The sequence below is a fragment of the Gasterosteus aculeatus genome, chromosome X (assembly GCF_964276395.1).
Source record: "Gasterosteus aculeatus chromosome X, fGasAcu3.hap1.1, whole genome shotgun sequence".
Classification (NCBI taxonomy): domain Eukaryota; kingdom Metazoa; phylum Chordata; class Actinopteri; order Perciformes; family Gasterosteidae; genus Gasterosteus; species Gasterosteus aculeatus.
The window spans coordinates 15,566,063-15,592,504 of record NC_135698.1 but is presented as its reverse complement, the minus strand read 5'-3'; the positions used below and the strand labels follow the sequence as shown (position 1 = coordinate 15,592,504).

The window sequence follows — 26,442 nt, the reverse complement described above, 5'->3', positions numbered from 1 at the left end:
GAGCGAGAGCCTTATTGTTTTATTAATCTCTCCGTTTAAATTGTTTGTGCTTCATCAACTAATGTTTCACATAACTAATGTGCCGCATCATACATATTTTTATATTAATTTCAAACTTTTAAAAATTGAAAATTAAACTATTTATTGTAAATGACCTCTCGCGGCCCACCTGCAGTACTTTCCCACACTTTGGGAATCGCTGGTTTAGAGACTTGAGCTGTGAAGACATCTAGCAGAGTAACGTGTGAGATTAATCCGTGGGAATGTCACAGGACTCAAACTCACTGAGGTTAAGCAGCGTGGCCACATTCATTTTTATTAAAGATGGCGACGTTCTTTCATCTTGTATTTAAATGGTGTTAAAACGGACGCTTCTGTTTTGTGTTTATAGTCATGTGATCATTTAAAAAGTGGACGTAAAGGATTATCAAAAACCGTAACTATTCTGCGTGAATGTCAAAATCCTCTTTAAAATGCAAACAAGGGAGCGCTTAATAAGAAAAGTTCACTGTCTCCAACACGAGGCATTAAAGAGATGAACACTCAAACCTCCCGGCTGTTTTTGCTCCAGATGTTTTGGGGCTTCTCACCGGCCCGATGCCGTTACAGCCGGTAAAATGGCAGGAATCAAAAAACGTCGGGAAGAAGCCGGCTTGCAGCATTACACAAAAAGTTCTTTATTGTATTTTTATTTTTGTCTTTTCACTTTTCAAATGATGGCAATTGGTCACCTTATTTTCTTTGTACAACAAAAGAACAGATTTAAATGATTGAAACCCCCCCAAAAATGCAAACATGTCAAAACCAACTCTGGATTCCAGTGTTTTGCCTTTTTGTCAGTTCGGTTCTGAGCGCGATCCTCTTGGCACAAAGGGGGCGCTGGTCCGATCCAGCGCCTCCCTCCCCCGGGAATCAGTTCAGCGGTCTCTGTCCAGGAGGGGGTCCGGGTCAGATGCGGGTGAGTTGGTGCCAGAGGCTGGACGGCAGGATGCTCTCCACCTTCTCCATGATGAAGTTGAGAGGAGCGAACAGCGTGCTGAGGAACTAGAAGAAGAAGGGGAGGAGCCAAGAGCAAGAGAAGACATATATAAACAGAAAAGCTGCAAATGACCTAACTTGTTAAAGAGCTTCATCAGCTGGGAAGATGACCATGAGAGGAGCTGCTAGTGACAGCAGGAGGAGGCTCTGGTGTGTATGTGTGCGTGTGCGTGACTCACAGCCTTAGCAAACACTCCCATGAGCTCGGGGAACTGGTGTGTGAGCAGAGCCAGCATGGCGGTGAAGGAGCAGAGTCCGGCTGTGAAGAGGATGAAGAAGGGCAGCTCCTTCTTCGGGTAGACCGACACCTCGTGAAACACTGCTTCCACGTGGGACAAACACACACACGCAGAGAGACACACACACACAAACAGACACACACACACACAAATATAATGTTAGTTTATACATTCACATTAAGTATGTTTAAAAATGTACTTAACAAGATTTTTTTGACCAGGTAACCTACTAAAGTAATTCTGTTTGTCCTTGTTACTAAAGTAATCACAGTAGTCATGTACAAAGCAGTTGCATTGAAGTGCAAACGTTTGTTAGAGCTGCATTCTCTGTAGTGACCAGCAGGGGTCGACTCCTTTGGTCCCATAGACATCTATGACAAAATGACTACTTCTGGATTTATTCCCTCTGTAAACATGCGTTTACGGTCTCGATCTCTAGTTTCAAGTCTTCTTCAATACAGCATGTTTATTTAGTAGATTGTGGTTCGTTCAGAGTCAAACATAAAGCAGGGGATGCTTTAGGGCGGGACCACTGGGATTGACAGGTCTCTCAGCATCTCCACGTCACTCCTCCTCTTCAGTACAAAAACATCAACACCACCGCGGCCTGCATCCAAGATGGCGACGGGGAAATCCCTAAAGGTCAGTCCACAAACCAATGAGGCGACATCGCCGTGACGACGCTCACTTCGTATAAACGGCCAATTGTTTCGGACGCTAACAAGGAGGCGCGAGAAAAGAATCAGCAATCCTGATGAATTCTTAAAACACACACAGCAGTGTGCCGCTGCTGCTGGCCAGAAGCCAATTTAATAAAGTGAAAGTTTGTGCCTGAAGACGGACGTGCTGCTGAGCGAGCGCAAACACACACACAAACACACACACACTTCAGGAATTTGTCTCATCATCACAATTATTACAAATTCAACCACAGAATCTTTAGTCGGATAAAATCAACATAATTACTGGAGGAAATCATCCTCAAATGTTTGGACAAATAATCCAATCAAAGCTCAACTTCCTCAAACGTACACTCACACAAGTACACATCTGAGGTACTTTTATTCATACTTTCAGCTCCCTCGGGAAACTTCTGTACTTTAACTTAATTTGTTTGATGTTTTTAAGATTTGAACAACATGAGATGAGTCTAGAGACTGTGGTGTTTCGTTTCAAAATAAAATGTAGAAATATAAATACAACAACATCAGTATTTTACGGTGTGTGTAAAGCAACTACTAGTAACACTATAGTTTATATTTCATAGTCCATAGTCACAACATTATATACAGTTTATGGTCTATAAACAGCGAAAACAAAAACAGTTTTTCACTGTTTTCATCTTTTGTGATATTGCTGAAAAACAGTGGGAATATTTAAACTCAAGTTACTGTGTAAATACGCCTTGTGTGCATGTGTGTGTGTGTGCCAGGGCGTCTCTTACTGGGTAGCAGCTCCCTGTCGGCCGTCTCTGTGCAGATGGGGTACGGATAGAACAGGTGACCTTTCTCCAGAGGATACGGGATCATTCTGAATGCTGCACACACACACACACACACACACACACACACACACACACACACACACACACACACACACACACACACACACACACACACACACACACACACACACACACACACACACACACACACACACACACACACACACACACACACCTCAGTACGCTGTGCCATCTGTCACGTGGCCAGTAGTGTATGTGTGTGTGTGCGCACACTCACTGCCCTCCCAGGTGCAGTGCAGCAGGTTGAGAGCCCCCTCCACCCTCTTCCAGTGCTGCAGGTGGAAGAAGGCGTAGGCGATGGCCTCGCTGTCTCCTCTCTTCAGGATGTGTTCTGGAGGAAGAATCAGACTCTTCATCTCCAGCAGATACTGAGGAGGAGGAGGAGGACGACAAGAAAAGAACAGGATTAGACCACCGCTTTGAGGTGCTGTGTGTGTGTGTGTGTGTGTGTGTGTGTGTGTGTGTCTCTCACTTTAGGCACGTGGGGGTTGAACTCCACCGCTCTGTGGATGGCTTCTACTGCGTTCATCTCTGCTGTGCTCAGCCCTCGTCTGGATGCTGCCTCTGGAGAGAATCTACACACACACACACACACACTATGTAATTAAAGTGCTTTTTTATTAAACCCACATAAAAGCTCAGAACGTCACATTAATCTTATTAACACACTACAATCAGCATTATGAATGCATCCGTATGCAAAGACACACATATTGTGTTAAAGGAAAAGAACCCTCAGCAGAACAGCCGGGTACTCACTTGTCTGACACCGCCCTGGCTTTGAGCAAGGCTGCTGTGTAGCATATCGTGGCAGATTTGGGTAAGCTAATATCTGTGGAGACAGCAGACACAAGGGACGTTTACATCATTCCCGCGAGTCGCGTCATGTGATCACAGACTCCTCTCGGCTGTCGGAGCCTTTTTTTGGACATTTGCACAACAAATTGAGAAAGTGCGTCTCAAAGGAGCAGAACGGCCAAAAGAAATCCACTCTGTGTTCAGAGACATCCCGAAGGACTCAGGCTGCTTTTTGGATGTTTACACACGTCGTAACGCCGAGGTGATGGAAGAGGGAGAAAAATGTTTTCTCCTCTTTGGATTCAACGAAGCCGAATGTCACAAGAAGCTGCAGCGAGAACGCTAGAGGAACTGTCCTCACCCATTATGCTTCAGCAACAAGATATTAGGAAACAGCATCAGTGAACCTCGGAGGGTTCTGCTTGCATTCTGCAGATCCTGGGATGTCTCAGAATATGGATTTCTTTTTGGCTCGCGGGTTAACGTCAGTGAGAAGCGCCGCGCGTCTCGGCCCCTCACCGTCGTACTTGGCCAGAACGGCCTGGACGTCGGCGTAGTTCTGGAGCTCCAGCAGTGACTCCAGCAGGTTCTCGTGGATGTTGAACATACTGAGGAGAGGGAACTCCTTCATTAACTGGAAAACACACAACTGTTGTTACATGTAATACCGAGCAGGGGGCGACACATGCACACAGGGTTCATCATTTATGCATCTGCTACTCGGTGTGTGTGTGTGTGTGTGTGTGTGTGTTTGTACTTACATCTCTCATCATTTTAACAGCTTCTCGTGTGCGGCCCAGCTTTCTGGAGCACATGGCCAGTCTTCTCTTTATGTACACCAACACGTTGGTGTCTCTTCCTGGGGGAGGCAAACAGACCCAGGATGTAACACACGCGCTCACACACACACAGACACACGCACACACACACACACGCACACCACTCACTGTGCTGGGCCTCGTACTGCGCGCCGTGGTGCTGCAGCTGTTGGCTGCGGCGGTAGCAGCCGTCTCCGGCCTTCAGCGCCTGCTTGAAGAGACGCTCGGCCTCCATGATGGTTGTGGCTTCTTCCTCCGCCAGCAGGATAAAGGCCGTGGCACAGCTGCAGGAGAGGGGCGGGGGGGGGGGTGGTCATTAAATGAAGTACCAACGGACCCTGTCGAAGCTTTCCCTTATGAAAAGAGGGGGAGGACTCACTCCTCCAGCTCCAGAGCCTCGTGCGCGGCGGAGATGCGAGCCTGTGGGTTCCTCTCTCTCCAGGCCTTCTGCATGACTGCCACCAAACAAACAAACACAGGTCACATGTTAGAGCCGCTCGCCTCGCCGCCTCCCACCAACACGCCGCCCGGACGCCCGCGCTCGCTTACTGGCGTCGGCGGGCCGCAGGTGGTCCGAGTCGCAGGTGAAGAAGGTCTGGTGGTCTTGTGCCGAGAGGTTCATGTCGTAGTAGGTCAGCGGCTCTCGACCCGTCACCCACGTGTACCTGGAAGACAGCAGAGGGTCAAATGCCGCTCGGCATGCTGGGAGGAGAACACGGTGGGATCGTGACGTCACAGAGAGTGAAAGGGGGGGAAGAGGAAAAGAAGAAGAACAGATGAGGACGTGCAGATGAAGGAGAAAACAAAGCAGGTAGAGAGAGAACTGGAGTTTACGTTTAAGTGGAATAATTAGACCGGTGAGCAAAAGAACGGCGGCAGTGAAGAAGAGGAGGACTAACGAGGAAGAAGAGAGAGGAAAGGAGGAGGAGACACACAAGTTCTAAACACTCACCGATTGTATTCGGCCCCACGAAATAAATTCAGCGGATTTCTCCACACTTTACATTCTGCAGGAGGGAGACAGGGGGGGGGTAATTGGTATCTAATTATGAAGAGTTTCATTTTGCTGACATGGTGAAAGACGCCCATGAAGAGCCCTCCAGAACTTCATTGATATAAAACAAAGAAATCATCCCACATTTCCCTCAGTAAATAACTTTAAAAACAATGTAATAATGAACTGAGATTGAATCAACCACAAGAATAAAGAAAGCCGTCTCACAAACTAAATAATTATTTACACAGAAAATTATTATTCAGAAAACGCAGGATTAGTGGAGCCGGAATAATTAAAAGCTTCTCTTCTTCTTGATTGGCAGCTTTGTGGTTTACGGCACACGTAATCCTGTTTAATCCCACTTGATGATGCTGCAACACACTGATCAGATGAGGAGATCACCGTTCCAGTTCAACCTTTTTCATTAAATGAATAAACCACAACTGAAAAAGCTGATCTGTGTTGACTCGTCCTTATTTTCCTTTTATTATAATCCTGTTAGACACCAAAACAAATATCGAACACTTTGTTCAGCATAATTTGTTGATCCAAAAAGGGATCTGCACTTGAGATGTTGTGAAGGCTTCCTACCACTTTGTGTTGAGCAGTGTGCCCACTGCTTGTACAGCTAAAAGGCTTTAAACATGTTTGCACCACACAGATAATATCCATACATGTTATGACCTGAAGGGGAGGAGTCACTGCCTGCATGATGATGACGACGTCTCATTTTAAGAAACTTTCTGTCCACGTGTTCCGTTGTTTGTTCCCTCGTAGTAAAGAACACACTTTCTTAGACCTATGAGACACCTGATGTGTGGGGGGGGGGGGGAAACGCTGGCTGTGATGTCACAGCAGTGGCTCCGCCTCTCGTCTTACCGGACACGCTCTGTCGGTTGGAATCGGCCTCTCCGTTGCTGGTGTTGGAGGTGCTGGGGGTGCTGCTGTCCACCCCGCCCAGCAGGGGGCGCAGGTGGCTCACAGACACCTGCTCTATGAAGGAGGTCCCGTACTTCCTGAAATACCACCACTCAAATATCTGCAAAGGGAGAGAGATTTAGTGAATCTGCTCATGCGAGTTTCATTCAATAAAAACATCATTGGTTCTACTCGGATTCGCCACATAAGCAATTTAAGTCCCCTTAACGCAGAGGTAGAACACCCCAAGAAAGATCCAGCCAATTACATTTTACAGATAGAACAGGACGTGCACACGAGAGATAATTAAGAGCTAGAAAAAGACAACCATCAGCTCAATAACAAACAACATCTTCGTTATTTTAACGCCATCTGCAATATTCATTTATCGGTTTAAGTGTGTCTAGTATATTTAATATATATATTAAATATAAGCCGACACTATTTCAACAATAGGTAAAGATTGCAGGTTTGATTCCACTCCAGCTGTGGAGCCTACAAGCAGCAACATGAAGAAATACGTTTACCACAAGGTGGTCTTTGGGTGAGCGGCGTGTTTCTTACCAATATGAGTCCTGATATGAGGGAGGAAGTGCCCGTCAGAGCCACGTAGAACTTGGGCGTCAGCGTGTTGAGGAACATGCTTACTGCAGGGACACAGGAAGGAGGGACACATGAGATGACCTTTTCCCCTCTTGAAAAGCCCCCCCCCCACCACTAGCGAGTGTGTCTGTAAACACTTGTGATATTAATATCCTGGCAGAACGAAGAGAGTCCTTCTCTGCCATCTGCTTTCAATCTAGAACTAAAATCTCGGCGGAGAATCGCAGGAATAAATCAGATCACCAAAGTGGTCGATGACATTTGAGGCCGCAACCTTTCTACTCATTATCGTTTCTTTAGTCTGCGGCAGGACATGAGCGACGTCCAGGCTGTCCCTGATGCTGATTCTGTTATTACCGAGCCTTGTTGAGCTGGCCTCCTCCTGATGGACTGAGGGAGGGGGGAAGGTAACGATCCGTTTAGAGAGATTAGCAGCTCAGAGGTGTGAAAGACAGTTTAGTCCTCCAGGCCAGCAGATCCATTCAGAATCATCCTTTATGGATGATACGATGGCTCATAACCACTGGGAGAAACCACGTCAATGTCCATGAAGTCTCGTGAGAGGAGGGCGGGACAAAGACCCCCCCCCCCCCCCCCCCCTCCCTCATACACACACGCACGCACAGAGTGCAGCTGGGCAGCTATTCACGGCTGTGAAGTGGAGCCTCTCCTTGCAGAAGGGGCTCTCAGACGGAGCCGAGGAGGAACAGCTGCCGTCGGCCCACCGACCCTCGTCTTCTCCGGCAAGTCAGAAAATAATGAAGTCATCATTTGACATTTGGACCATTTGCATGAAATGATACGGCCAGGAGGCCAGGATCCAAATTAAAGTCACAGCTTTCTGCAGTATTCACAGCTTTCGATTTGTCAATTAGTCCAAGATGGCTGATTTAAAAGAATGGCCATTATAAAATAGAAAATATCTCGTTGGGCTGTTAAATCTGTCCTAATGGGAAGAGGTGTGGTGGAGTTCAGATTCCCTCCTCGTGTTGAGTCATTACAGCCTCGGTGTTATAACACTATTTATATATCACAGTCTAAGACTAAATTAAACTAAAAATGTAATCAAGACTGCCACACAATTAGCTGTGTGGGATGCTCGGGTGTCATGGCGACGAGGGAACTTTTTGTGACCCGGTGCTTCCTGTCGGTGCAGCGAACTGCTGTACGCATCGTTAGGCACTCAAACATCTGGACTCATCCTCCTGGGAGACGGTTCCACTCATTGATTCCAAACTGGAGGACGGCACGAGGCGGCTGTGCGTTTGCACCAGTACGGAAGCAGAGCATGCTGGGAGGACGGCGTGATGATTTGAAGGGACAAACAGACAGACTGAAGGACTAAATGTCACTGGAGACAACAGGAGACGTGACCTTTGCTGAGGACGGGGGGAGACGGCCTGACCGGAATGATAAAAAGACACACGCCGAGACACAACCGTTGAACTGCTATCACACACACACACACACGCACGCACGCACACACACACCTATGTCCTTTTCTACAAAAGAGAACAAATCAGACTTGTTGCGTATTCGTGACAAATGCTTTTAATGTTTCCACCGCTGTGTGTTTGAAAAAGGTCAAATCACATTCTTCCCCACGAAAAACATAAATAAAGGGATTAAATTGCCGAATATGAGCTTCTGATTGGCTGCTTGGAGTGAAATGACCGAGGAACGAGCCGAGCGACGTACAGACACGAGATCCGAAGCGTTTACATCCACAGCGGGGCGTCGACTGCTACATCAGAAACAGAAAGGAGTACACACGGTTAATCAGATTCTGTCCTGCTGTTGTGTTCGCTTGTGTGTGTGTGTGTGTGTGTGAAGCTGATCAGCTTCGGTAAAGAAAGGACTAATCGATCGCTGCCGACCAACCTGAGACGTCATTATCGGGAGGCTCTTTGACTTAACACCCAAAACAAGAACAACAACGTATCCGGGATTGGAGAAGAGACACGGGAGGAGATCAAACATGACACACAAACAGAGCTCAACTGACAAATGGCTTTTTGGAGCCCTGAAATCGCCTCCCGTTCCCCAGGAGTGTTTCTTTCAAACAACAAATAAGATGTTGAAAAAGCAGCAGGTTTACGAGGACAATCTGTCAAAAAACATTCATTTCTAATTATGTCCTCAAAGCGCAGAGAACGAAAGTAAATAAAAGGAAACTAACATTGGGGACATCGAAGGAGAATAAACACAAAGAATGAATAATGCCCCCCCCTCCCCGCGCCCTTCTAATCTTGCTCTGCTCAACATGCCACTCTGTGTACACACACACACACACACACACACACACACACACACACACGCACACGCACAGCAAACCGTCCACTTCATGAATATCAATACAAAATCTACTGGCCCACCTGCTGTACACAATACAAAGAAACGCAGCCGCCGCACAGTTCCCAGACGACTGGCTGCGTGTCATTGCTCACCCTCCATTCCACTGGAACGCCACTAACGAGCCCCCCGCTCGCCCTTCAGATGCAAAGACAAAAACCTCTGGCAGACGGAATGAAAGTGAAATTCTCTCCTTTTTCCAGCACAAAACAGGATTGTGTCTCTCCACTGGGTGTCCACATCCGTACAGCATTCTCAGCAGCAGCAACCTGCCTCCTGTATGGCACATTTGGCAGTGGGGGGGGCCCTGGTTTGGTTGGGTATGGTTTGATTGGCCGCGGCCCATGAGTGACAGCTAGCTGACGCAATGGAGAGCCGGTTTCTTCGTGCTTTTCCTTGTAGTAACAAGGCAGAATAAATACAGATGGGAGGTGATGGTAGATAGCAGCCCAGCCAATCAATACCAAGGATTTTAATGAAGGGGGGCGGGGCAGGTGCTCCATAGCCTCCTCCTGCAGTGGTTACCATGACAACCCCTAAACGACCCTACAGCACAACGGATGGAGGAGCCTCCTCAGTGCAGACTTAGACGGTCGCGTCTCAGTCCTTTGAATGTAATAGAAATAAATGTGTCTAATATATATATATATATATATATATATTGTAGACAGGCCTATGAACATGGAGCTTTTCTGTAGACTTGGAAATAAGCTTATTGCAGAATGCTGTGAATCACCGTCCATCACTGTGATGACGATGAGGACACATACGACGTTTCCGCGTTGGGTAGTATTATTAAGTATTATATGTTGTTAAATTGTATAGTTGGCTAGAGAGCAAATCCCACCACGCTTTCATGCAGAGAACATAAACATGCTGCTGTTTCACGGGAGAAACCATTTCAATTAGCCTAGGCTAATGTTAGCGCTAACGGCTAATACTCTGTGAGGATTACGTTTGGATTCAATTTTATTTGTTGAATAGAATATTTTTTACTTAAAAAAAGAAAAAAGAAAAAAAAGCTATTAGTGAATTATTCATTCATTTGAGGAGAAGCGGTTTGTGCTGTGAGTTGTTGAGACACTTTTACTTCTGCCCAAAGGCCAGCTGACCAGCTGTCATGCAGTCAGCGGGGTTAATGCCTTGCTCCAGGCCCCGTTGGCAGCAGTTCAGCTCAGAGACACTGAACAAGGGGGAGACCGGTCACTGCAGCGGGCGGAATGAGAGATTCCTGCACCGTGTGCCAGTGGAGGTGTCGCACAGCCGCTACGCCAACAGGGTCGACGCCGGCACGATGACGCCAAGAGAAAGAGAAGAAGAAACGAAAGGAGCTAAAGGACCCATCATCACGATGAGTCCACCCACTCTTCTGATTATTCTGACTGCCTGAATCACTGGATGAAAAAGGGCGAATGTGTAGAAATACAGAACGTTGAAGGCGCGACATGTTGAGTAAAAAGGACCACTTGAATCAAAAGTATAATCGTAATATATCAATTCAAAAGTCTACTAAAAAACATTTTGTGCCAGTATTTACCATTTTTCCAACGTTTTCCTATTCTTAATACCTACCATGAGGTACTAAACGATTGCAAAAACAAAAATGAGGACGCACATGACGAGTATTTGTCATGTGTTGTATAAGTTGATCTCCAAAAAAGGCAAATAGAAAACACAAGTATGCCCAAAGAAGTTATATCCAGAGCCAGCAGGAGGGGCGGAGGGGGTGGAGGAGATGGTGGGTGGGGGGAGCGGCAGCATGACATCAGCTCCCTCCGGCCCAGCCTCCGATCATTAAAACTCCAGCGCCGGCGCTCTGTTGCTGTTGGCTGAAGTTATGGATGGCAGCAGCTAATGGCCTGCAAGCCGGTCCCGCTGAATACTTTCACAAACGGCCCTGGATCCATATATGGACACCAGTAAAAAAACAAAACGACTTTAGATGATGGAAAACGTTTCCAGGTTTGTGGTGGTTTGCGTAGTCCTGCAGCACCGAATGATGGAGGCAACGGAGCAGCGGGTAAATGTCCTCACCAGGTTAAAATAAGTATGTTCATACAAAAAGGGAATGAAAAGCCTTTAGCGTTTGTTATGAATGAGAAATAAACCTCTCATATATAATAACTTCCTTGAAGATCAGCTGAAAATGACATTTCCACTGAGCTTGTCAACAAATACAGAAACCTCCTTCTTGGGCTGTGCGGTTAGGGCCAAAAATCCATATCAGGGGATTTACTCTTTTTAGAATTTAGAAAAGATTCTGACGGTATCCCGGTATGTGACGGTATTGCTCTTTCAAGTAAACACATTCATTCATTGACCCCGAAAAGGACCACGGTTACCCGAACAGCTGTTCGCTGCTCGCTGGCCAACTTGCTCACCGGCGAGTTAACTTGTTGACAAATTGTTTATGTGTCACGAGCTGTTGTGTCTTACTTCTTGTTGTGTGGTGTTTTACCATGTTAAAGAGTGTTTGTTGTGGGTTATTCATTGTTGTTATAAAGTTATGAGCATGACTCAATCTCTACACGCGTAAGACAAGTAGCTCCTCCGTGACGTGTAAAAACAAATGCTGCCGCCTGCCGAAGGGCAACGTCACAGTGTAACACCGGTATGAACGTGAGAAAATCATACCGTATGGAAATCTTATTCCAGTACACCGTTTGAACCGGGACACCGCCGGGACACCGCCCGGCCCTTCCTCCTTCCTCTTGGTCGCCCTTGAGTGACTTCCAGTCGGAATGAAAGGTTGAACCCAAACAATCAACAACAACGGATTCAAGTGTGCGCTCTGAAAATGGAAAGGAGAGGTTTCCAGCCTGCGCGTCTGTCGGGTGAGGATTGGGGGTCAGAGGTCACGACCCCCGAGAGCGCCTTCGCGCCTCTTCCGTGGGATGTCAGCTCGGACCCGTTTTGGCCTCGGTCCAGCTCCAGCCACCGTACGGGCTCCGGGGAGACAGAAATAGCGGAATCGACAGAAACAACCACAGAAACCCGAGCGCTCCGCCGCTTTCGCCGGATACTTACCGTGGCAACGGAGACAACTGATCGGCGTCATGAGCTTTTCTGCCCTAGCCTTCATCGAGCGGCAGTTTTTGGTAAGCGTCTTATTACAACAGAAGGAAGACAAGGTGCTAACCTGGAGCCTCCTGAGCAGGTCAGAGCCCATCAGAGGCTCATCCCTGCATTAAGAGATGATGTCATCTCGTCGGGCAACAGGCTAGAAACACACACACACACACACACACACACACAGCACTGATGAAAGAGCACTTATGCAACGCTGGAGTGATATGAGAAATAGAAGTGATATAAGATATGGCCTGCAGCCATCCTGCCATCATCAAACATACCCCCATTTGCAAATTGCATTTTCCCGAGCTCATCTTTATCATTTTCTGTCTTTTTTTTAGCATCTGACTAAGGAGTATTGCTGTCTCCCATCACTCTTAGTGAGAAGAAGCCTTGCATAACACGTGCAACGCTACGTATTAGATTACAGAAGACGGTTCAATCTGCAACATGATCAGGAAGTAATGCGTTCTCATTCATAAGGAGGGTAACTGATGTAGTTCTGCTGCACACAGGCTGGATCACTATCAATGGTTATGATTAATACAGGATTCATTACTTATGGATACGTAACACAGATGCACCAGACATTTGCTCTTAGACAATGACTGTTTTCTCCATATTATTGTATACTTTTAATACAACTACGTCACCTCACAGTGAAACCTCTCGCTAACTGCTCGTCTCCGCTCCTTCCTTTCTTGTCCTCCCTCTATTGATGACTCCCTAATAAAGCCATAAAATGCCCATCAATACACAAAATCTGTTTGCAGACAAAAGCGTGACTGAACGAACGGGATTCGTGCGGATTGTGTAACGCCGGTGTAATAACCGTCTTATTTCCCAGGAGCCGGAGGTTCAGAAGTTTGACTACACGAGACATGGAAGCACTTGAGTAGAGATGCCGGTGTGGATACGATACTGCCGCAAACAGCTGGATGATGGGTGACAATGGGCCGTAAACTAAATGATCCCAGTCACTTCCTCACGGTGAGGCATACGGTGCATTAAGGGAACCTGCGAAACACCAAGACTACACCGTTTATTACCGCCAGCGGCTGTGAATACCTGATGGTATTTTATAAATGTCTCATTTGAAATCTTGTCCCAGGTAAACCGTTTAAAGTAACAAGATCCTGTAAAAATAAGTTTCGGTGCTCGTCCGATGAAGTACGAAGCCATGATGGATTTTCCAAACGTCACACGACAGAATCTCTGAGAGGCTTTGAGCAGAGAGCAGAGGAGAGGCTGCATTGCCAGCATGCAAGACTACGGGCCGCACTTCAACAAGTCCGAGCGTCTCTCAAGATGTTGAGATGTGATTTCTCTGCTTTCAGTCCCTCTTCCATCTGCCGTCGTCAGAGAGACGGAACGGAGATCTCCTCGTTTGGATTCCGGCGACACGGAAACCTGAATACTTACCGGCAATGTGTCAAATGTCAAAGAGGTTGATGGAGGGATTTGTTTTTCCCCTCCAGCGACAGTTTGGCAATAGAACATTCACAGCAATCGCATTGTGTCTCAAATCAATGCGCTTATTTTAAGACACTATGACAGAAGCAAATACGTCAAGTCGGAGCTTGATCTTATCTAAAGCCCCCCCTTGCAGAGCAGAAGGCCGAGCGGGAGGACGGCAGCGCATGTTACAGTCCAATAGTCGGTCAGAGCCGGTTTGACCCGACCACAGTAAAGTACCACGAAACCCTGCAAACTGTACTATGAAACGATAAGGATCTGGTGTTGCACAATGACAGAGACGGTCATACAGATGAGTCACACCACTTAAGGAGATCAATGACAATAAAGAGGCTGAGGCCCTAACCCCATGGGGGGGGGGGTCCACTCACCTCAGAGGGTTTCGACAAACGCTGCCGAGTTACCGGGCTGAACCTACACAGCTCGGTCGGGCTCCCAGTCACTTTATTTATCCACCAAAGAAATTCCTACTCGATAACACGATAGAATTCCTCATGAGTCAACGATGAAAAAACAGTTTCGGCACAAAGATTCCCAGGAGAGGACCACTTCTCCTCGTCTGGGCCAAGATAACGCGCCCGTTAAGGTTACAGCTACATTTAAAAACGGGTGTAATTCAGTAATGGAAATGCTGAGCTCTAAACATTGCAGCTGGTCTCATGCACCCAATGCATTGTGGGCCTCGGGGTATTCGTTTTTGCACCAAGCCAAATTCCACCACTGGCTGGTGTGTTTTTCGGCATTAGGAGCATGATTGCATTATCCAATATTTCTTATAATCATTTATTATTACGTAAGTATCCATATACATTAAATATAAAAAGGCAGAAACAGATGTTTTTACCATCCAAGCAAACCTTAAAATACAATACAGGCTTAACAATAATTGGCAAGAACTCATCCTTTGGTGGGATGAAAGAACGTGATCCGTACCGGTACCTCCAGAGTACTGGGCGGTGTCGTTCGGGTCGAAGGAGCAGACAAAGCCCCCCCCCCTCTCCCTAGACTGGCCGCCCTCAGCCGAAAGGAAGTTACTTTGGGCATCCGATCGCTCGGCCCACGACAGAATCGATCGGATCAGCTAAGACTTCCCTGAAGCAGCGCAGCAGGTAGGGGAGCGAGGCATTGAGGTATCGATCTGAGAGCTCCGTTTTCAGTAAAGGGTGGGGTAGCTGGAAAACCGTGCAACTCCGGGACGAAAGCATCCATCTTTTGGCGTGCTGGCTGTCTCTCTCTCTCTCTCTCTCTCACACGCACACACACACACACACACACACACACACACACACACACACACATAAAAATGTGCACAAAGACGGCACTTAAACGGCATTCAACCGGCACGCTTAGGAGGACTGAAATACATACAGGCAGGAGATGATAGCATAAATGTATATACACACACGCATGCATATAAAATACGTATATTCATATATTTGTATCAAACACACGCACCAACACGCAGCAAGGCGAGGAGTGAGAGAAAGAGGCAGGCGGCGAGCTCAGCGCGACCAGCAAGCTCGTGGTGCTAAAATGGTAGATCCCAGATTTGTGTCCGTACAAAATCAGCCACTAGCGACCATGGAGGCAAAACAGGAAGGCGATGCAAGAATAGACTGGGGAAGATAAAAAATCCTGCCTCCTCCCCCCCAGCCCCCACACTGCTCTCTCTCCCCTCCCCCCCCTTACAAAAAAAGCACGCAAAATACAAACATTTGAAAAAACGTTACACGAACAAACACAAAGGAGGAGGCAGGAGGATGCTGGTGGTACTTACATGAGGACTCTGTGCCGAACATGGCTGGGCCGGGACCTGTGATGGAGAGAGGGGGTGGGGGGAAGGAGGAGGCGGAGGAAAGACAGTGGAGAGCAAGGGGAGGGTGAGAGAGAAGGAGAGAGAAAGAGGGAGGGAGGGGGTTTGATGAGCAGGCAGCTACACAGCAGGGGTCATCAAAGCAACACAATGCCGTCAGCCGGCCGTCGCTGCCTCGCAGACGGTCGGATGCCCCAACGCCGATACCCGTCCAGTCCACACACACTCAGTCTGGGAACAAGAGGACCGCCGGAGGAGCAAATCAACCGATAAATAAACACCAAAAAAAATGTATATCCTTCACAGCCGAGGAACAACTGATCAAATCCGGACGAGGCGACGTGGTCGCATCGCTCTCGGCAGCCTCCGTCCTCTGTCTCGCTTCAGCCACTCTCTCATTCCACTTCAGTGTTTACTAATGGGTAGAGAGCGGGAGAGGGAGGGGGGGGGGGGGGGGGGGGGGGAGGAGAAGGGAGCGAGAAGGCGGGTTGGGGGGGGGGGGTTAAAACGAAATATCTGGTGAGGAGCTGCTGCCGTTGTAAGACAATAGCTATGCAAACAGTGATGTCACAACTATGGGGAGGGGTTATTAAAAAACTGATGTGATCAGTTGCCAGATGGAGAGGGAAGGAGACAAGGGGAAGGAAGCAGGGGGGGGGAAAAAAAGGGGAAGAAAGAGATGGAAGGGCAACGGGAAAAAAGCAGGCCGGAGAAAGGAGGAGAGATGGTAGGCTGAGGGAGGAACAAGACAGGGAATATATTGGGGGGGGGGGTAGAAAAAAAAGAGACAGAGGGGGGGGATGGGGGCAGCTGGGGTCGAGGGGGCAAGGCAGCAAAGCGAGCAAAGCAAAGCAGACCAATGAAAATGTTTTTTAAAAAAACAACAAAAACAACAACAACAAGATACTACCGGACAAGCAGCGACAAATTTGATCATAGAAATGTAGAATAACGTGTTGACATCATTTTGTTCCCCTGCAGCTACACGGCCTTATCAGATGAGACCACAATACACAACACCACAACAGAGAGCATTGAACAATTTTACTACAAATGGTGGATTTAAATGTGTTTCTATCCACGAGTTCATTCCGCTTCACCTAACCCACCAAAATGCAAATCATGTATGCAACCAAATCGACAACAAAAGCTCCCTCTGCCCACGTGACAAAAGAAATGAATAGATGCATTATGCCAAGCTGAGCATTAAACTGTAAAAGTAAAGTCTTGGTTGCTGTGATACGGCACAACGTAGAGCACGCGCTCTGGGGGGGGGGGGCGGGGGGCGGCTCTGATTGGCTGGCTACTTTAAAAATGACGAGCGCTGAGTTTTAACCAACGTCGCCCGGCAATATGCGGCGGTCCCGTTAAATAACGGTGAAGAAACGCTGGCTTCCTGCGCTCTCAGAGGCCCGGTCATGTCTTCTATTAGCTGGTTGTTCCTCCGTTTGACATCACTAAATATTCACTTGGCTGTCGCATATGACAAACGGCAAATTGTCACATTCAAAAAGCAGAAAACAGGAAGTCTTATTGGTCAAAAACAGTAAATCCGCTCTCAAGTCACCTCAGCTCAAATAATGGAGCTCCGCCTTCTGCTCTCAATCTAAATGATTCGAGTTCTCCCCACTTTCTCTTCAGGATGCACGGGCAGTGGTGACCTAGATAGATTGTGGGGGGGCACGGGCGGGTGTCAGCCGGACGTCCTTGTGCCCCCCCCAATGTGGGGTTAAGCTAGAGCTAGCGTGTGGAGTAGGTCGGCGGAGGGCTCTGTTCTTTTGTGTGTGTGCGTGTGTGCGCGCATGTCTGTGCCCCCCTCCCTCCTAACTTTGTCGATCAACCAGAAGCAAGAGACCCCTTCTCATCTCCTGCTACAGTGGAAAATGTTTCCTCTTGAAGAGTATATGAATCGGATATTTCCCTTATGAATTCCAGAATAGAAGTCTTTTAATTAACTTCCCATTATTATATTGACTTCAATGATGATTGAACATGTATTCGACATGTGGAATTAAAAGCTGTGTTAGTTACTTGATCAAAATACTGAAGAGCCCGATTTAAAAAAATCTTAAATGTATGGCTGTTAAATTATTGATAAGAATGCAATATTCACTGGGAGAATGGGACTTTCCATGTGGAGACGTCAGTGTTGGAATCGTGGCGTTAATGCCTTAAATACCTTTAACGGCAGGACGCCGTGCCATAAAAGATGTGGAAGTGTGCTCTGAGCAACCCTCTCATCCGGCAGTCAGGTTTTTAAGATGAACGTTTTGAACGCCTCCGTCCTCAATTAAGATGTCTCCATGGGTTGTGTTAATTACACAAGTTGGGTGGGGGGGGGGGGTTCTCTCGCTCTCACACACGCCACTGAGAGGTGAGCTGGGATCTGTATGACACTCTGCCATCTGTAACGGCATGCATCAATCACGCTGCGGCGCGGCGCTCCGTCCCCTCGTGGCCGGCAGTCTCGAGGCCTTGTGAGCGCCATTTTGGCCGCCGCAGTATTAGAATGTTTCGCCAGCGTCTAAACACAGCAAGATCTGTGTATTGTGGGCAAGAGGGAATCCGAACGCCACCGAATATTATTATTATCTGCATTCCCAAGTGGAGGAGAGCATGCCGCCGTACAAAGGATTGTTAAAATGTAATCTGGATACCTCTCACAAAACTACAGTCAGTGCCTTTGTTATAGCAAGCCTCCAGGCTATATGTTTAAGCAAGACAGTGTAAACTGTAATAGGGGTTATTTACAGTGGACATTTGCACAAATACACAGAATTTAAATTATTCTGGCATTAATAGTTATAATGGTGGGGAAGTTAAACGTGTCATAGTTCCCTCTTTCCCACTTTAACTTCTCCTACCACCAACTGTATTTCTTAAAGTTTACGGATCACGGATAAACTACCCACCTACTGGTGGTTAGGGAGCGCCTCGGGGACTCCTTACTCCCAGTAGTTGTTGCTAAATGCAGCTGTGCACCCATCTGGCTTTTTAATTGCTATTTTTGCTCTGCAGCCTGTCGATGCGTCTTCTGCCAGAACCTCACGTCCCTCGCGGAGGAAACAGACGCAGGGACAACCTGCGCTCACCCTGTTCATTCGATTCCTCTGATGTAAACTCATTCGCTGACCGGGTAACCTGATTGGACACCAAAGCAGAACGGAGCGGCGCTTAATCTGACGGAGGGACGTAGCATCCTGACGTCACACTGAAAGGGCTCTTTGTTGCATAAAACGCACCGTGACATCCGTCACGAGGAGAAGGAGTCTGGCTGGTCCCGCTGCCATCCACAGCCCCCTCCTCTGCAGCGGAGAGTCAAGCATGACGTGTGGTTATTGGAGACGGGGGGGGGGGCAAGTTAGATCGGAGCTGCTAATTGGTTCAGATACCAAGTAATGGAACGATGCTTCACTCAAGCAGGACTGCATTGATGAGCCCTGTATCTATTCCTGAACAATGCACACCTCCCACCCCAGTCTCCAAACCCCCAAAACACCCCTCCAAAGCCTTTCCTCCTGGTTGCTAGGCAACTGAATATAAGCCATCCTTGGCCAAGAGGAGAAGGACATATTAAGGAGGAGGAGGAGGAAGAGGTCTATTAGAGAAGCCAGACTGGACGTTTGAAGAAGAGTTTGAAAAACTGTGTGCGTCTTCATCCTGACGTTATAATGACTCAACGCGGTTTTAGCACCAATCACATGATGCGTCAAATCATTTCAAAAGAAAAAAAAAGGTATGGCAACATTTTCTAAAGGAAGAAAAGTCAGCCAGTTGAATAGATTTGATGAAGGTCAGCATGACTAAATCATGCCCCCCCCCCAACCCCCACACAATGTTTCTCCACCCAGCCACAGGCTTATATGCTGGTGGTCAGATGTAACATAAGGACCAATCATTTCCTGATTGAATTCAGAGCACTCAAAGCAGGCTGCTGTGAGAATATGGATTTTGCCCCCCCCCCCCCCCCCCCCCCCCCCACAGACGCACTGTTTGCCTTTCAGAAAGGAAGGTCGGCTTTGGCCGCCCCCACCGGGCCGAGAGCGCTGCTGACATCAGCTGGTCAAAGTGGGGGGCTGCTCTGGCTGGTCCGTGCCGGGATCGAATCAAAAGCACCGATGAATGGCTGCAGAGACAGAATGCTCAGAGAGGGACTTGGATGCAGGAACGACGGCTGCTTCCAAATATCCTTCCGGGATACTTTTGTTAAGCACATTCTCCTTTTTACTCGCATAGTTACGAAGGTAGTAGAGTTGCATCGCATTAGAATGCGAGGATATGAAAGTAATTCATAAATCCTCTTCATCCTGGTTCATTAGTCGAACTCGGAGCACAGGGCTTTTGTTGTGTTCAGGGCTTGAAATTAGACACCAGGTATCTGACAAACACGCGCCGCATTCATGAGCTGATGCAGGTAGAAAAAATTTCCAGGTCACCTGCCACCATCACTGATCGTTTCTCCTGCTATTAACAAGTTAACAAGATTCACAACACCCGTTCACACCAGTGTCCGTTAACCAGTTTCACACAGAGGTGACACAAAACTGGTGAGACGCCGGCATAATGGGACAAACACACAGCTGTGGTAAAGAACATCACCATGAACATCCTGTAAATAAAGAAGTGTAAACTACCAGCTACCGAACAGAAAACACAATTGCCGGTCAAAGAAGTCTAATCTTAACCTTCCCATAAACGTGATAACCGTACGAGAACACACCTGATGAGTTACTTCCTGCAGACGGTGTCCAGCAACTGGCGGATTCATCCCGTCAAAGACTTTGCATATATTGAAATGTGTAGAGGCAGTCAAATCTGGAGGCTCTTAAGTACAGGATGATTCATCAAACTGTGTCTGCATGCAAAGCAGAGAGCTGGGCAGAGAAGAACAAACACCTGGCTGTGGCTCGTCTGATTAACCAACCTCTTTGGCATGGAACCGACCATGACACACAGCTTATTGTTAGTCTCTGTTGCCAAGGGCCAGCTCCTGGAGTCAGTGCTCTGTTGTGGTGGGATGACAAAAGGTTATGTTTTCATTATTTAGCTGGAAAAAGCGCATTCCTCCTCCCTGATGGTGAAAAACATTGTGTTTCTGCTGAATACAGCTCTAAAATGTACGCTGCTATTTGGGAGATGGTTATCATCTTATCTTTTCGACAAAGCATTGCGTCCCGCACACAAGAGGAGGTTGTCTTTTTGAACTTCTCATTTCTGTTGCTGTTAAATGGAACAGAAACCATAGAAACCAACTTTCACAGAAAGGGAGGTAATGTGTCATCAACTCAATGATGACACATTACTCCTCTGGTCCTATAGAGCAGTGGTCCCCCAACCTTTTTTACCTCACGGACCGGTTTCATGGCAGACAATATTTCGTTGACCGGTGCGCTCTGTGTTCGCTGGTCGGCAAAACTGTCAGAGGGACGAGCGCACGGCCCGGTGGTTGGGGACCACTGCTAAAGAGGTCTATGAGAAAAGGACTACTTCCCTCAGTAAACATTGTAAACATTAGTTTATGGTCTTAGTCTCTAGTTTGTCTTCTTCACTACAGCATGATGTACAGTTAGTAATTTATGGTTCATGTACAGACTATGAAGCAGGGGATGCTTTGATTGATATGTTGCAACCAGGTCCTGATGCAGCATCTTCTCGGTCAATCCTCTGCATACCAGATATGGCCACAAGAAACCAACAGGTGACACACGGGGACTTTGTGCTTTTGTGTGTATACAGTCTACGGTTCAAGCATATGTGCTTGTTTGCAGCCAACAAGAAACATATTTGTGTTGTCTTTTTCAGTTTGTGGGTTGGTGAGCAGACCCACAATGGATGGATACCAAAGTGTACACACACGAGTAATACAAAAAAAAAAAAGGAGTTTTCACCTTCGCTCGGTTTACATCTCAACTTTGAACATTCTTTAAAAAAAATTAAATCCCTTAAGTTTGTCTCCGAGCCCATCCTTATCTCACTCCCACCCATCACGACGGCTTAACGGTTTAGCGAGGGGTGGGGGGGGGGGTATGTTCACCCAGGCTTTCACCTCATTCCCCCGTACTGCACCTCCACCCGTTTTGTGCAGCTGGCGTGCCCACGTAGCAGCTTCTCAACCTTTCCCTCACTTGGCCGGGGCCCTTTGCTGGCCTGGTGGTTCGACTGAGCCAGCTGTGAGGGCTTTGGAGGGTTCGCCCTGAATTACCGCGTTACCGTGCTTAAGTCTCAAGGGTGCTGCAGGCTTTTCCGATGTGGATGTTCTCACCCGCCCCCGGCTGATTGAACACAGACACAGAGACAAGACTTTGATGGCGGAGGTGAGGTTTTTTTGGGGCCCCGTCAAAGGAAGGGTAAACATATGTGGCCGAGATCACATTACCGGAGCAGCACACACACGTTCTAAATAAAGCCTCCCTGACCGGTCGGATCTGGCCTTGCTGTGAATATGTGGTGGCACGTCATTCTGCCCACTCAGAGGGTTCCACTCTGTCACTCTCTACTTTTAATACTGCAACTTGATTCTGGATTGGATTTTTACCACTCCAGTGTGATCTGTGGAAATGGTTGCATTACTGTGACGTTTCCTTGAAGGCCGTTTCTTATTCCCAGAGTTGTGGAAAGACTCATTGTCGAGGCTTTACGACCCCAGCCTGGAGAAAAAAAAAAGAAGTCTGTGGGGAACATTACAGCCGCAGAATGCGTCTGAACCCAGAAAAACCAGACACGCCATCCAATGCCATTTCTTCCCCATCAGCGCTGCTCCACCCCGGCCCCACAAAACACTCCGTAAATCTCTCTATGCTCTGACCGTTGGAGCTCCGTGGAGGCACATCAAAACGATAATGCCTTTTCCACAAAGACTCATCGTTGCACGAAACCGTGCCACCAGCAGCTCATTGTTGAGCTCGGCGATCTACACACTGACGGGCGGCGTATGCGGAGGTGGATGGATGGACGATGGGTGCTAAGCCACCGAACAGAAACATGTTTTCACCAAACAATGTTCTTCTCAAGTACACCAAAGGTTTATTTGGGCTATCTCACCTTTATCAGAGCTGGTCTTTTACATCTCAAAAGACATTAAAATGCTGAAGGAACGAGTTCCAAAACTGTTGTTGACATATTGAGGAAAGTCCTTCACATCCATGATTTGATGTAATGAATAGAGTGCTGTGCAACTGTTCCATGAAAGTTGCCATTTTCTAGGAGGTAGATTATAATCCTGTCATGAACTAGCCAAACATAAATTACTTCAAATTGAGCAAAAGGTAAAGAACATCACCATGAACATCCTGTAAATAAAGAAGTGTAAACTACCAGCTACCGAACAGAAAACACAATTGCCGGTCAAAGAAGTCTAATCTTAACCTTCCCATAAACGTGATAACCGTACGAGAACACACCTGATGAGTTACTTCCTGCAGACGGTGTCCAGCAACTGGCGGATTCATCCCGTCAAAGACTTTGCATATATTGAAATGTGTAGAGGCAGTCAAATCTGGAGGCTCTTAAGTACAGGATGATTCATCAAACTGTGTCTGCATGCAAAGCAGAGAGCTGGGCAGAGAAGAACAAACACCTGGCTGTGGCTCGTCTGATTAACCAACCTCTTTGGCATGGAACCGACCATGACACACAGCTTATTGTTAGTCTCTGTTGCCAAGGGCCAGCTCCTGGAGTCAGTGCTCTGTTGTGGTGGGATGACAAAAGGTTATGTTTTCATTATTTAGCTGGAAAAAGCGCATTCCTCCTCCCTGATGGTGAAAAACATTGTGTTTCTGCTGAATACAGCTCTAAAATGTACGCTGCTATTTGGGAGATGGTTATCATCTTATCTTTTCGACAAAGCATTGCCCACTTTCAGCTCTCAGGTTTGGTAAGAGAACAACTTCACTCTCTCACTCACACATAAAAGCTCTAGAGATACCAATATAGCCTCGTAATAGCCTAAATACACCACAGTGCATTAACTGCCACTGGTTATGCTGCACTGAGAGTAAGGAACTTGACTTTCCCCTTGTTCTTATGGGTTCAGTGTGAGTCACAGGGGGGGGGGGGTACATTATTCAGCGATAATGTACAGTTGCTGTTCACATTGACCCAAGCGTTCCGTATCACTGCACGCTCAAAGTAACAGGTTAGATTTTGCGCGACCGTTAGTTGACGTTTCAGCTTTTAGCTCGGTGGCGATCGCCGAAAAAAAAACCTGGAAAAACATTGAAATTGACATGAGTCCATGTTAAACATTAATGTTGATCTATTCAGATTGAGGATAAATATTGGGCATTGGCTCAGTCTGAAGCTGATCATACTAACTATGTGACGTCCGTCAAACAAATCAGGTCATGTCTATAACTTTAGGGCAGCTACGTTGAAGCTGGGCAGAAGATATCAAGTACAAATATGAATGAATAAAATAGTTTGACACCGTTATTCAACAACAATGCGAGGAAGGCATCAACTGAAAGAGGAAACCAAACAGAACATTCTACCAAATAACAGAAGCAACACAGCATTTAATAAAAGGACCCGTCATGTTTTCTGGTCCTGCCAAAAGCCATTCTGAGAAGGAAAAAAACACAAGAAGCTAATTGCTAAATCAAAAGCAAAGGAAGCGAGAAAGTGAGAGTTGTAATGGACATCTGGTCAGGTCGAGGGGCAATCCCGCCGTTCACCAATGTACTTAGTAAAGGGCAAACAAGCAAAATACACATGTGTGTATATGAGCCAGTGTGGTTGAGGAACAGGAAGAGAGAGTATGTCATAAAAAGAACACGTTACTCTCAGTTTGAGTAGTGTAATAGGAGGTCAGTCTGTGTACGACATCCCACTATGGAACAGAGGTCAAAAGCTCAACTTTTCAGCATGGAAATAATGTGTTATATCTATAAAAAATAAAGAAATAAAGAAGCTCAAAAGGTTCCGAATGTGAGGAGTCTGCAGTACTCATTTGCTTATGAAACTCCATAGCCAGTTGTACTCCGTATCACAAATTTACATTTTTGACTCACCAGCTAATGGCCCTTCAAGAGACGTGTACCTGGTGGTAAAATACCTCATTCTTCACGCAAAGCACACCAACAGGTGAGGAGGAAATCATTTGAGTAAGTACCAGTCTGTTTGAAAGGAGTGGTGACATCGTCAAACTTTAAAAGAATAAAGCCAAAAATCAACCAAAATGAAAAAAACTCAGCCAAATGATTACACAGTACATATATCCCTTGTATGGAAAAATAACCCCTTGATATAAAGTAGCTCGTTCTCAGGGGTATTTGTACAAGTCGACAAAACATTAAACAAAAACTAAAACAACAATTAAACAATAGCAAACATAATAAGACAAAAATGACAAAAAACTAACAATCCATTAGATTAGCTTATTGAGAAGATAATTGCTATGATAGGAGGTAGCAAATAATATCTACCAGGGCTCAGAGCCGCTTGACTTCAAAAAACATAAAAGATAAATATAATCTTCCATCATTCACAGACTCATGTAGGAGGTCCAGGACCCAGCAGCACGCACGCGCACGCATCAACACCTTTCCTGTGCGAGAAGTGACAAGGTCAACCCGGACACACAAACTTCTCCCCGCTTCCACACAGACTCCGCCGTGTGTGTGTGTGTGTGTGTGTGTGTGTGTGTGTGTGTGTGTGTGTGTGTGTGTCCGTCCGTCCGTCCGTCCGTCCAACGGGCTCTCCTGTCCTCTCGAGTCGGAGCCAGCTGGCTTTACTAAAAGAGCCCATTCTTCCATCCACGGGGAGGGGGAGAAACCACTCCGAGGTCCACAAGCAGTCACTCGGGGGCTTTACGTCCGTGTTGAACTTCACTTAAAAGCCCCCCCCCCCCCCCGGAGGACATGCATTGTAAAGTCTGGAGTACCACAGACGAAGCGCTGTCACTGACTCATGATGGAGACTCAATTAAAACAACACGGCACGAGGCTGTGAGAGATGTAACTCTCACGGTGGTTCGGGACATCGCGTGGACGCTCACACGCGCACGTTTTCCCCGAGCGAGAAGATTTTACATTTAAACTTGCCTACGTGTTAGCCTCTCATCTCGCTAAGCTAAATGCTAACAAGAGCTGGCTGACGTTTGCAAAGCTTTAAAAAATGTGTTTTAACTGGAGACACTGTGAATGGTGCGCGTGTGTCGGGGCTTACCTCAGTTTGTGTAAATCCGTATTCGTAGATCGCATTTCTTCCAGCAGCAGTGCAACATGTGACCAGTATCCAGCAGCGGAGGACTGGTGGTGTAGACGTGTCTGCGGAACGGGGGCTAGCCGGCTAGCTAACCATTAGCAGTTAGCCACCGGCTAGCTAACCATTAGCAGTTAGCCACCGGCTAGCTAACCTGGACAGTTCGTTTTGGCCGCCTCACGGTGTCGCTGTCCCCGGTTTACCTAATTTATCTCAAGGCAATTTCAACTGGAAAGACAGGCAGAGGGAAACAATTTATATGATATCGTAGTTTTGAGAATTTTTATAGGTTGATAAATAAAATCCCCTCTAAAATAAACCCACAACGAGACGAGCATATTACTGAACGGACACCTATTAGGCTAACAGGCAGTTGTCAGTTCACTCACCCTACTGCACTGCGCCGTTCTCAGACCGTCAGACAGACACTTTTAAAATACCTGTCTGGACCTCTGCTTATGTATTTGAACAAAACGTATACACAGCTTCTTAAACATTTGATTAAAAAAACGTACACATAGGAGTCACCAGGAAATAATTAATTAATTATCAGTACAGCGCCTTAGCAAACTGATCATCTAAAATGCTGAATA

General features: G+C 47.0%; 1 protein-coding gene across 33 annotated transcripts; it reads right to left on the bottom strand.

The window, feature by feature from the left end:
- Positions 1-653: 653 nt before the first annotated feature.
- On the bottom strand, positions 654-26,258 carry LOC120808954 (suppressor of tumorigenicity 7 protein homolog). 33 transcript variants are annotated; one of them, XM_078082411.1, is made up of 17 exons: positions 25,814-25,929; positions 24,658-24,762; positions 15,614-15,649; positions 6,898-6,980; positions 6,295-6,454; positions 5,371-5,425; positions 4,968-5,083; positions 4,798-4,873; positions 4,548-4,702; positions 4,362-4,459; positions 4,120-4,249; positions 3,562-3,634; positions 3,275-3,377; positions 3,020-3,170; positions 2,722-2,814; positions 1,218-1,363; positions 654-1,044 (listed from the first exon to the last, which is right to left on the bottom strand). In XM_078082411.1, the coding sequence occupies exons 2-17, from the start codon at positions 24,704-24,706 to the stop codon at positions 949-951; spliced, it is 1,620 nt and encodes a 539-aa protein (XP_077938537.1). In that variant the 5' UTR covers positions 24,707-24,762; positions 25,814-25,929; the 3' UTR covers positions 654-948. The 33 variants fall into 33 exon arrangements, with proteins under 33 accessions (XP_077938537.1, XP_077938538.1, XP_077938539.1 ...); XM_078082412.1 differs by having other exon boundaries at positions 1,218-1,360; XM_078082413.1 differs by having other exon boundaries at positions 1,218-1,357.
- Between the last annotated feature and the right edge of the window lie 184 nt (positions 26,259-26,442).

Coding starts and splice junctions, on each gene's coding strand:
- LOC120808954 (XM_078082411.1), bottom strand. CDS start 24,706: ATGAGGTATTTTACCACCAGGTACACGTCTCTTGAAGGGCCATTAGCT. Junction 4,460..4,547: donor GCAGTACGAGGCCCAGCACA/GTGAGTGGTGTG, acceptor TGCCTCCCCCAG/GAAGAGACACCAACGTGTTG. Junction 3,171..3,274: donor TCAACCCCCACGTGCCTAAA/GTGAGAGACACA, acceptor CCTCCTCCTCAG/TATCTGCTGGAGATGAAGAG.